Below are 11,751 nucleotides of genomic sequence, written 5' to 3' on the forward strand. Positions count from 1 at the left end.
CATCGATACGATACATCAGAAAGGGAGAATTTGAAAAATCGAAAATTATTCAATGGGATAACACAAAAATTTAGAAAAGTAGGTAATACAGTAAAAACGAAACTAATAATCTGATTCCAGACATGGTTCCAGACGTACATCAGACATCAGACGGTTATTTAATAGCCAATGGAAGGTATTGGAGCAAACTTATCACCGCGGCTAACACAAAAGATGACTCACGTCAGCTGAGTTGGCGCGTTCATTTCATATCTTTACTTCCTCGCTTTCCACCACTCTCATTCAGTGCTGGTTTGACGTTTGCCGGTTAAACGCCGAATATTCCAGTGTCGCCTCATTTCAGTACAAATCGTTAAGTAGTCGAGTTGATAAATAAAACACTACTTGTACACCTATAAAATATTAACAGTATTCTGAAAAGATAAATAAATAAAGCCATGGAGATTGTTGTAGATAGTCCGAATGTAAAATATTCTGATAATTTCATTGAAGCCAAATACGATTACCCACACGCCACTGCCCGAAAGGATGGAAATAAAATTGTGGTAAGTCATTTCGTGTGTTTATAATAAAAAAAGAAATCATTATAAATCGGAAATACATATTTATAGAGAAACATTTAATACATTTTTTTATGTTAGTTTATTTCCACATATTTTAGAATACGTATATCTAGCGGAAAAGCCGATAAACCAATAAATTATTTTATTTTATGATCGTATTTATTTATTTATAAACTGCCAAATATAAAAGTGGAATGACTTGAAATTTAAGTAAATTTATATTTAGTAAATGAATGGAATTTCGTGTTACACATATCGTCGTGGAAATGAGTTTCGCGGACGCACTGTCGGGAAAATCAATAACATCTGATAGGTACTAGGATTTTCTGGAAATAGGAACTCTATAGATGACAAAATAAACTGCTACTTCATTACGATTACAATTTCAATGTCTCTGTCGAAACAATTCTTAAAATATACAAAACAAAAGCCATACAGAAAATGAATGAAATGAAAATATGATTGGTTAGCAAAAGTTTTCAAAAATTCTAGACTTTTTAAATCTGTCACGCCAAAACTTTCTGCAAAAATACATGTCGATAGTTTCAAATTAAAAAATTTATTCAAAACAGATCAAAATTTATAATTTTGTTTTAAGTTTTTAAGATATGATGGTCAAGGTCAACGTTTCTTTTTCTTTTTTATTTCAGCCCCATACGTTGATACTTACCATTTAATATTTACAAATGGGGATTCGTCAAAAACAAATACTTATATATTAGCCCTTTTCTTTTACTCATGATTTCGGAATCATAACGTGTTACGATCCGATGGAAACCAATCAGATTGCTAGATTTCGGATCGTAACACGTTATGATTCCGAAATCATGAGTAAAAGAAAACATCACTTGTGTAAATCCAAACAAGGAGCAAATAAAAGTTATCCAAATTGAAACTTTATAGGAAAATTTGTGAAAAATTATTAATTTAGTTATATTTTTTTAGTAGTCTTTTGTTTTTTGTTGACTCTTGACTGGGGCTATTAATTAATTAATGTATTAATTTACTTTTCCTTTTTTCACTACTACATTCAAATATTTAAAAAAGTCTAGAGGTTCTCCCTGGCAATATTTATTAAAGCATATTATTTTACGATGAAAATCTTGTTGTTATTGACTTTTCTTAATTTTGTAATATAGGATGAAATATCAAGATCTGAGAAAAAAAATAATTTCAGGGGATGTCAATAATTCGTTTTTTAAAATTTTGCTGCAATTGCGTAATAAATATTATGAGACCCTTTCTTATTATTTTGCAAATATGAATCTCTGTAATTTCTAAATGATAAGATTGGAACCCAATTTTATAAAAACAGAATTTTGATATGCCACTAAAATTTTATTGATACCTAAAAATAAAAAAGTTTGCCTACTCGGAAAATGGAAATAGTGTATTTTACTTACGCATTTTAAAATTATATTTAATATGCTTGATTTTTAATGATACATATTTTTAATGAAATAATTATATATTTTAAGCACATTGTATTTTAGATATTTGTACTTGGAATATGAATCCCATTTGTAACTAAATTAGACAACAAGTGTAATAACTAAATTTTATATTTTTATTAACTGATTTTTTTTTGCATTGTAATATTTGTGACACCTCAGGTTTTATTTTGGACTTTAAGAAAATTACAATGATTATTAAGCTTATCTGAGACAGTAAACTGAATAATAAATACAATTATTGTCGATAAAGCTAAGCAAATATTTAATTTCCTAGACAGATTTTATGGTGTCGCCTCGAAATTTGTTGCAACGGTTTAAATTATCTGATCGTGAAAATTCCTAGAGTAATATATTTCCTTCGGATTTTTATCTATAACTTTAATCCCTAAAAGTATATTTTTCACATGTGAATAATACAGGGTTTAAGAAGTTTGACTGCCATTACTTCAGCATGAGATAGAGTAATCATAAATGAACAAAAAAGTTGTATATTACAAGAGCGTAAGATTAACAGTTTTCAAAATACAGCTAGTAATAATATTAGGGTATTGGGGAGTTTCATCACAACGTGACAACAGCACTTAACCTAACGCTACACAGCTGGTGCATAGCTACGTGTGCACGCGGCAGACTTGTCCTACGGAAAAAATGTAAACTATTACTCTGAAACATTTAGTAAATTTCAAGACAATTGTTTTTCAGTTTTTAAATAAATAAAATAAAATGTATCGATTTTATAGTACGAAAATAGTGTTGTGCTTAAATTTTAGCTCGAATTTTAGTAATTATAAATTTCTTAAAACAGGAACTTAACTTTTAATCGAATCATTTATTTAAAAAATATGTAATTAAAGTCACGTCCTCCAAATAATCATATGTATTTAAAATAATTTAGATACTTACCAAAAAGCAAAATTCAGTCATTTTTAAAAGCACAAGTACAAAATAAACTACAATGTTTGAAATGTTCACCGCCATTTTCGATGCACCCACGACACCTTCGAATCCAATTTTCTCGCACTCACTGAAAAGCACCTCAAGAAAAGGAAATAGTGGTACACAAAAAATACTCAGACCCAGATACCAACTGAATTGCGTATTGCTTGACAGCTTAATACTTCGTGTTATATAATATCACCGCGCCGTTGTCACATTGTTCGATATGAATTTTATCGAATTTTAAATTAATTACAACACTAATTATTTTTTAGAATTAAGCATAAAGAAGTTCAAAAAAGTGATAAACATTTTTGTATTTTATGGTATTCTATGCACGCAGTTATGTCAATATTCCTTAATTAATCGAACTTTTGTACATCAAGTTGGAGATTTTGATAATTTTTTTCCCGGAAATGGTTGAGTTTAGAACCCATGTCATATAAAGTTTGTTTGTTTATTTTAATATATTCTATCGTCTGTTAAAATTAAGGCAGTCAAACTTCTAACACCCTGTATATTGACATCGGGTGTAATTTCGAAATAATTTCTCTTAGGATTTTTCTTTTTAGTCAGAAAAGATTTAATAATAAATATAACATTTTTATCAAATTAAAAGTATATATATATATCCTCGACATAAGGTCACGAGCATTTTTCGATTCCAAAAAAAACTGTAACTCATTTGGATTAAAATACTTCAGAATAGTAAATATAGAGTAGATAAAAATATATTTGTATTTACGCAGTGAGTAATATAATATACAATAATAAAAATATTATGGTGATACTATTGAATTTTTTTTATTATTTATTACTTTTACTAGTCAATAGATCCAATAATTTTACTAATCTTTTAAATTGATTGCATCTCAGTCTCATCCTAAAGGGATGTTTTTTCAAGGAGAAATACTTAGGGTAGGTACATCTTAGTGTTAAAAAGTTTAAAAATATTTTCAAATTACAGGATGTATTTAAATGGAGGGGCACAAATGATACCAGAGATTCCTTTGGTGAAAATAAGTCGATTTAACCTAACATACCTATATCCCAAGTCGCATAATAAAAAAGTGAAAAATAAAAAATGGTTTTTCCTTAATAATTTCTATAATTTTAGTCAGAAATGTTTCAAATTTTCAACCGAGGTTTTTTAATAATGGAAAAAATAATATAATAATGATTTTTGAGTGTCGAGTACGAGGCGCCCTCTGCAGGCAACGTTATGCATTGAATATGTAGTAACTTTTTTGTCAACCCCCGTATACAGCTTTTAGTAGCAAAATATGAAATAGTGTACTATTTTGAACAAAAAATTAATACTTATTGAAAATGGCTGAAGCCAACCGTTTAGGAGATATTTTTAATTTCATAAATTAGTGTTACGGATTTATACCTCCACGAATACCAAGGTATAAACAGACACTTTTGTTAATAAATTCAAAACTCATTGCCTCACAGTAATTATTAGTTGTGGATCTGTATTTTAAAATTCGACCAAAAGGGGGCGCAGGAATCAACTGAGAAAACATTATTTTTTCTGTTTTAAATTTACTTTACTATTTTTGTGTATTATTTTAGCGTGTGTGAATCCACTTGTTGCATAATTTCTATTTAATTGTTTTTTCGGTGTCCTTATTAAAAAAGACATTTTCTTGTGCATGTGAAATTATTTAAAACTTGAATTAAAGAAATCTCATATGAAATAACACTCAGCTGAAAAAATATTGCAAATTACTTACCTATTTATTGTTAGTTTAATAATAATTATTAGAAAAAAGAGCAAAACAACTAAAACCAAGAGTCACTTAACAGTCAATAGATAATTTAAAAGAAATAATTGGCTGGCAAAAAAAAACAAGATTTTTAAAGGATATTTTCGAAGTAATTTCGTTTTTCCTGTAAGCATAGTCTAATTCTACGAATAAAATTACGACGAACTCTTGAAAAAATATGTATGGCATTCTTTACTTCCTCAGCTGCTGCAAAAATTCTTTGACGTAGCATATCCACACTATCAATAGGGTTGCAATAAACAACATTTTTTAAGTGACCCCATAAAAAATAGTCCATGGGTGTGAGATCCGGTAATCGCGCAGGTCATTTGACTGGTGCATCGTTCCCTTGACCTATCGATCTCCCAGGAAAATTTAAATTTAACCATTGTCCAACAGCTAATAAATATTGTCTAACAGATATGAGCAGGAGCTCCGTACGAGCGTACCACATGTGTTCACGGATAGCTAGTGGCGCGTCTTCAAGCAATATTGGGAGTTGCTCATTTAAAAATCTCAAATATTCGACTCCGCCGAGATGCCGAGAAAGAATAAACAGACCAATAAGATAATCTTCTACGATTCCTGCCAATACATTTAAACTAAAATTATGTTGACATTTGGATGTACAAACTTGGTGAGGATTTTTGTCAGACCATGAGTAAAAATGACGCTTAATCACCAAACAAAATACTGGATAAAATATTTCTGTTTTCCCTTGAAATGTTCATATACCATTGACAAAAATGTATCCTCTTAGGTAAATCCGCAGCAGTCAATTCCTGCACAGGTTGTAAATGGTAGGGGTATAAAAGATTATCATTTGCAATTTTCTAAATAGTAGTATATGAAACGTTATACTGTGTCGCCATTTTTCTGGTACTAGTTTCAGAATTCTGATCTTGTAAATTGCCAAGGACAACTTCAAGTTCTACATCGCGAATAAGACGTCTTCTGCCAGTACCTTCAGGACGAGGTTGAATGTGTCCGTTTCCTCGAAGTCTTCTTTCTACCGCCGCAAAAGTTTTTCTAGCAGGAACACGACGATTGGGATATCTGGCATGATAAAGTCGTACAGCAGCAGCACAGTTCTTGTAACATTTAAAAAGTACTTGCAACATATCGACATATTCGTCATTAGTATACATGATTTGCTATTTTATTCAATTCCAAAACTATTTAATATCTAGGATGCAGGTAAATAGTGACTAAATTCAATTTTTACACTTTAAACTAATACTTCAAAATTGCAACTTACGAGTATTACCAACTGACATTTATCTACTCGATTTTTGTATTTATTTTAGCAACTCGAACATTGGTATTCGTGGAGGTATAAATCCGTAACACTAATTTATGAAATTAAAAATATCTCCTCAACGGTTGGCTTTAGCCATTTTCAATAAGTATACCTTTTTTGTTTAAAAGAGTCGAATAGTTAATATTTTGTTACTAAAAGCTATATACGGGGGTTGGCAAAAAAGTTACTACGTATTTAATGCATAACGTTGCTAGCAGAGGGCGCCTCGTACTCGACACTCAAAAATCATTATATTATTTTTCCCATCATTAAAAAATCTTTGTTGAAAATTTGAAACATTTCTGACTAAAATTATAGAAATTATTATGGAAAACCATTTTTTATTTTTCACTTTGGCACCCTGTATCTTTTTTATTATGCGACTTGGGATATAGGTATGTTAGGTTAAATCGACTTATTTNTTAGTTTAATAATAATTATTAGAAAAAAGAGCAAAACAACTAAAACCAAGAGTCACTTAACAGTCAATAGATAATTTAAAAGAAATAATTGGTTGGCAAAAAAAAACAAGATTTTTAAAGGATATTTTCGATTTTCCTGTAAGCATAGTCTAATTCTACGAATAAAATTACGACGAACTCTTGAAAAAATATGAATGGCATTCTTTACTTCCTCAGCTGTTGCAAAAAATCTTTGACGTAGCGTCTCGACACTATCAATAGGGTTGCAATAAACAACATTTTTTAAGTGACGCCATAAAAAATAGTCCATGGGTGTGAGATTCGGTGATCGCGCAGGTCATTTGACTGGTGCATCGTTCCCTTGACCTATCGATCTCCCAGAAAAATTTAAATTTAACCATTGTCCAACAGCTACTAAATATGGTCTAACAGCTATGAGCAGAAGCTTCGTCACGAGCGTATACCACATGTGTTTACGGATAGCTAGTGGCGCGTCTTCAAGCAATATTGGGAGTTGCTCATTTAAAAATCTCAAATATTCGACTCTGCCGAGATGCCGAGAAAGAATAAATGGACCAATAAGATAATCTTCTACGATTCCTGCCAATACATTTAAACTAAAATTGTTGAAATTTGGATGTACAAACTTGGTGAGGATTTTTGTCAGACCATGAGTAAAAATGATGCTTAATCACCAAACAAAATACTGGATAAAATATTTCTGTTTTCCCTTGAAATGTTCATATACCATTGACAAAAATGTATCCTCTTAGGTAAATCCGCAGCAGTCAATTCCTGCACAGGTTGTAAATGGTAGGGGTATAAAAGATTATCATTTGCAATTTTCTAAATAGTAGTATGTGAAACGTTATACTGTGTCGCCAATTTTCTGGTACTAGTTTCAGAATTCTGATCTTGTAAATTGCCAAGGACAACTCCTTCAAGTTCTACATCGCGAATAAGACGTCTTCTGACAGTACCTTCAGGACGAGGTTGAATGTGTCTGTTTCCTCGAAGTCTTCTTTCTACCGCCGCAAAAGATTTTCTAGCAGAAACACGACGATTGGGATATCTGGCATGATAAAGTCGTACAGCAGCAGCACAGTTCTTGTAACATTTAAAAAGTACTTGCAACATATCGACATACTCGTGATTAGTATACATGATTTGCTATTTTATTCAATTCCAAAACTATTTAATATCTAAGATGCAGGTAAATAGTGATTAAAATCAATTTTTGCACTTTAAACTAATACTTCAAAATTGCAACTTACGAGTATTACCAACTGACATTTATCTACTCGATTTTTGTATTTATTTAAGCAACTCGAACATTGGTATTCGTGGAGGTATAAATCCGTAACACTAATTTATGAAATTAAAAATATCTCCTCAACGGTTGGCTTTGGCCATTTTCAATAAGTATACCTTTTTTGTTTAAAAGAGTCGAATAGTTCATATTTTGTTACTAAAAGCTGTATACGGGGGTTGGCAAAAAAGTTACTACGTATTTAATGCATAACATTGCCAGCAGAGGGCGCCTCGTACTCGACACTCAAAAATCATTATATTATTTTTCCCATCATTAAAAAATCTTTGTTGAAAATTTGAAACATTTCTGACTAAAATTATAGAAATTATTAAGGAAAAACCATTTTTTATTTTTCACTTTGACACCCTGTATCTTTTTTATTATGCGACTTGGGATATAGGTATGTTAGGTTAAATCGACTTATTTTCACTCCATTTAAATACACCATGTATATCTTTATTTTAACTCGCTTATTTTCTAGATATAGTAATTATTTTATTATTATTAGCAGTCTACTTATACCAAGTAAAACTTGACAGCTTCTTGTAATTGCGTATGCGTCATATTCATCCGTAAGTTATTTAAATATACACACACAACATATCGCTGGTTAAGAAGAAGACCGTCACAACTCAAAAAAGATGAAAAACCTGTTTTCCGTGTAAAATGATCGTAAATAAACTATACTTTTATGTGTAAAAGAGTCACATCTTGGGTTTGGCTAGTTTCTCCTAGATGGGGCTAGCGTCATTTGACACAAGTCAGATTTTTACAATGAATTTTAGGAAAGACCGTACTAACTAGTTTTGTGCGCATTTTGTTGCAGTGAGGGTGTCGTGAATTTTAGTAAAGACTGTCACATTTCAAAGTGTGCCTTTAAAGTTTTGCTTACTTTTGTTAAAGAGTGTCACAAACTTAATTGGGACGGTCATTGTTAAAGGTAAGTAATGTTATATTTATTATTTTATGGGAAATAACGTCACAAATCAAAAAGTGCCAGTCTTCCCCAAAACAAATATATTTCGTTCATGTCATTTTTTAATTTGTGCCTGTCTTTACGAAAATATTTTATAAAAATTATTTTTCTTTTTTTTGAAATATTTAAATTTTATTATAACTGTGCCACTCTCGTCCAAAAAAATGAAAAAACAGCTGTGCATTTTAAATTTACTGTCAATCATTCAATAATGAATCAATATTTTTGTTTATTTAATTAAGGTGTGCACGAAAAATATGACCGAGAGATCACATAGGCGAGCTGATTTAATACTAAAATTATCAAAAGAAAACATCGAGGTACATAATGTAGACCAGTCGATATGGACAATTCAAAATACTTTATTTGACAGCGAAACCTCAGAGGATTTAGATCAAATAAGGGGAACAATTGACCAAGGTAAAGGTAGATGAATATTAATTATTATTTCTCTGAATGAAATCTAATAATTATTACGTAAACGATCTTTTTTTTTATAGAAAACCGTCCAGATGAAGAACAGCAAATTTTATTTGTTGATCCAAAGGGTAATCCGTCAGTTGTTGTTAATTTACCACTGTGTGTTATAAATAATATGGATAACGTTGGCCAAAAAGGTAATAAAATTATAAAACAATGCTTTATTTTTATAAAAGATTTTTTTAATTATACGACAAAAAATTGATGAACACCTACTAAAGTATTACGTACAAATGTGGATTTAATATGATCGTGAATGACAATTGTATTCATATTTACTCTTATTTCAGAGCTTATTTATTTATTTTAATTTTGTTGCAGAGACTGACAGTAGTAGCAGTTTATCTAAGTCTGAGGAATCTTCTGAAACAAGTAAATCTGATCCATTTGGATCAGATTTCTCAGAATTGGATCCAACTTATAAAAATACATCCACTTCATCATCCAGTTCAAGCTCCAGTTCAAGCAGCAGTGACGACGAAATAGTACAGACAAATAACTCGCCAGTTAGGTCACCATCAAAAAAGAGAGGCCGCAAGAGAAAGCAGAATAAAGAAAATTGGCGAAAAAACTTGTCCAAACACTTAAGAAATAGTGGAGCTAGTTATAAGTCTATTAAAGTGACCAAACTTGCTAACAATAATTTAGAAAAGAAAGTAGTTGAGCGTAGTGCAAAGGTAATGTTACCACCATGTGGTGATCGATGTAGGTTGAAGTGTACAGCAAAATTGACTGAAGAGACAAGGAAAAATATTTTCGAAGACTACTGGAAATTGTCGAATTTACAAAGACAGAGAGATTACATAGCATCGTGTATGCAGACTGTTCGTCCAAAATATAGTTACACGAAGGAGAACAGGCGAAGAGAAAATCACGCGTTTTATTTTTTAAATAACATGGAGAGAATTCAAGTCTGTAAAACATTTTTTATATCGACGCTAGGGGTAAATACTCGTATTATAAGAACTGTAATAGAAAAACAAGAGCAGACAGCTTCTGGTATTGTAACTGGAGAGAAAAGAGGTAAGCATAAAAATCACAAAACCGTTGCTAATGGCGTAAAGGAAGGAGTAAGGGCTCATATAAACTCTATTCCGCGTATTGATAGTCACTATTGCCGAGCTGATACGTCTAGAGAATATGTGGAAGGTACAAAAACGATTGCAGAGCTACATCGCGATTATAAGGAATTTTGTCAGTCCCAAGGTACCCCTCCCGCCAACTACCAAATGTACTATGAAATATTTATAAACGAGTATAATATTTCTTTTTTCCACCCAAAAAAAGATGCATGTGAATTGTGTTCTCAATTTATTAATGCAAATGAAGTTGAGAAAGAAACTCTTAAAGAAAAGTACGACACTCACTTAAAAGAAAAGGTCCTCTCTCGTAGTGAAAAAGAAAACGACAAGGCGTCCAACCCAAATACGTTTGTATACGATCTTCAATCAGTCTTGCCATGCCCAACAGGAAATACGTCATCATTTTATTATGTTTCTAAACTAAACGTATATAATTTAACAATATCTGACTTAAAGTCTAGCAACGTGTCTTGTTATGTATGGCACGAAGCTGAGGCACATCGAGGTTCGAATGAAATTGCTTCCTGTGTTTTGAATTTTTTGGAAAATTTAAATAGGCAAATAACTGAGCCAACCGACATCATATTTTACAGTGACAACTGTGTGGGGCAAAATAAGAACCGAAATATAATTTCTTTATATTTTTATGCCGTTTCAAAATTTACAAACTTAAAGTCAATTAGCCATAAGTATTTAATAACAGGACATACCCAAAATGAGGGTGATAATGTACATTCTGTTATAGAAAAGCAGGTAACTCGTTACAAAAAATCTGCTCCCATTTATGCACCCGAACAATACATTACCCTTATCAGACAAGCAAAAAAGACTGGAAACCCATACAAGGTTTTAGAATTGACACATGAGGATTTTTATGATTTTAAAGATCTTTCTGATCGTTTAGGCGTAAAAACTGGGTATAGGAACGAAGAAGGAGCACCTTTAAAAATTTCAAATATAAAAATATTAAAGGTTGAAAAAGCTCATCCTGAATATTTTTCCTACAAATTATCATATGAGGAAGAAACATTTTCAACATTTATGGTTTTAAATCCCAGAAGAAAATCGAACAAAGTCCTACCAGTGCTATTAAAAAAGGCTTATAGTAATAAAGTAGGAATAAGTGAAGTAAAAAAAAAGGGAATCATGACACTGATTCAGAAAAACTCTGTTCCTAGTTTTTATAGTCAGTTTTATAACAGCTTATAAAGTTAGGTAGTTTTAGTATACCCAACTACTTTATGTAGGTAGGTACTAGAGGAGGCAAGGAAGAACCTTCCTTTTAGTATTTTTTATGTTCTTGTAAAACCAGGGTTAGTTATTTTGTATTTACACGTTTTGTAAATAATAAAGAGTTGCTAAAGGAAAAGGCTTATTTGTTTTATTTATTTTTCTAAAAATATTTATTATATTTTCTTTAACTCCAAATATTGTATGTTTTAAAAATGTTTTAA

At 31.0% G+C, this 11,751-nt stretch overlaps 1 protein-coding gene across 2 annotated transcripts in view; it reads left to right on the forward strand.

Annotated features, from left to right (window-relative positions):
• The first annotated feature begins 298 nt into the window (after window positions 1–298).
• LOC108907101 (inositol-3-phosphate synthase 1-A) overlaps window positions 299–11,751 on the forward strand; it is a 23,376-nt gene continuing 11,923 nt past the window's right edge. For both annotated transcript variants that reach the window (XM_018710628.1, XM_023454912.1), the window contains exon 1: window positions 299–545. In XM_018710628.1, coding sequence (XP_018566144.1) covers window positions 438–545 — 108 coding nt within the window. In that variant the 5' untranslated portion in view covers window positions 299–437. The remainder of the gene's footprint in view (window positions 546–11,751) is intronic.

Source organism: Anoplophora glabripennis, unplaced genomic scaffold, assembly GCF_000390285.2.
Source record: "Anoplophora glabripennis isolate ALB-LARVAE unplaced genomic scaffold, Agla_2.0 scaffold281, whole genome shotgun sequence".
Lineage (NCBI taxonomy): Eukaryota > Metazoa > Arthropoda > Insecta > Coleoptera > Cerambycidae > Anoplophora > Anoplophora glabripennis.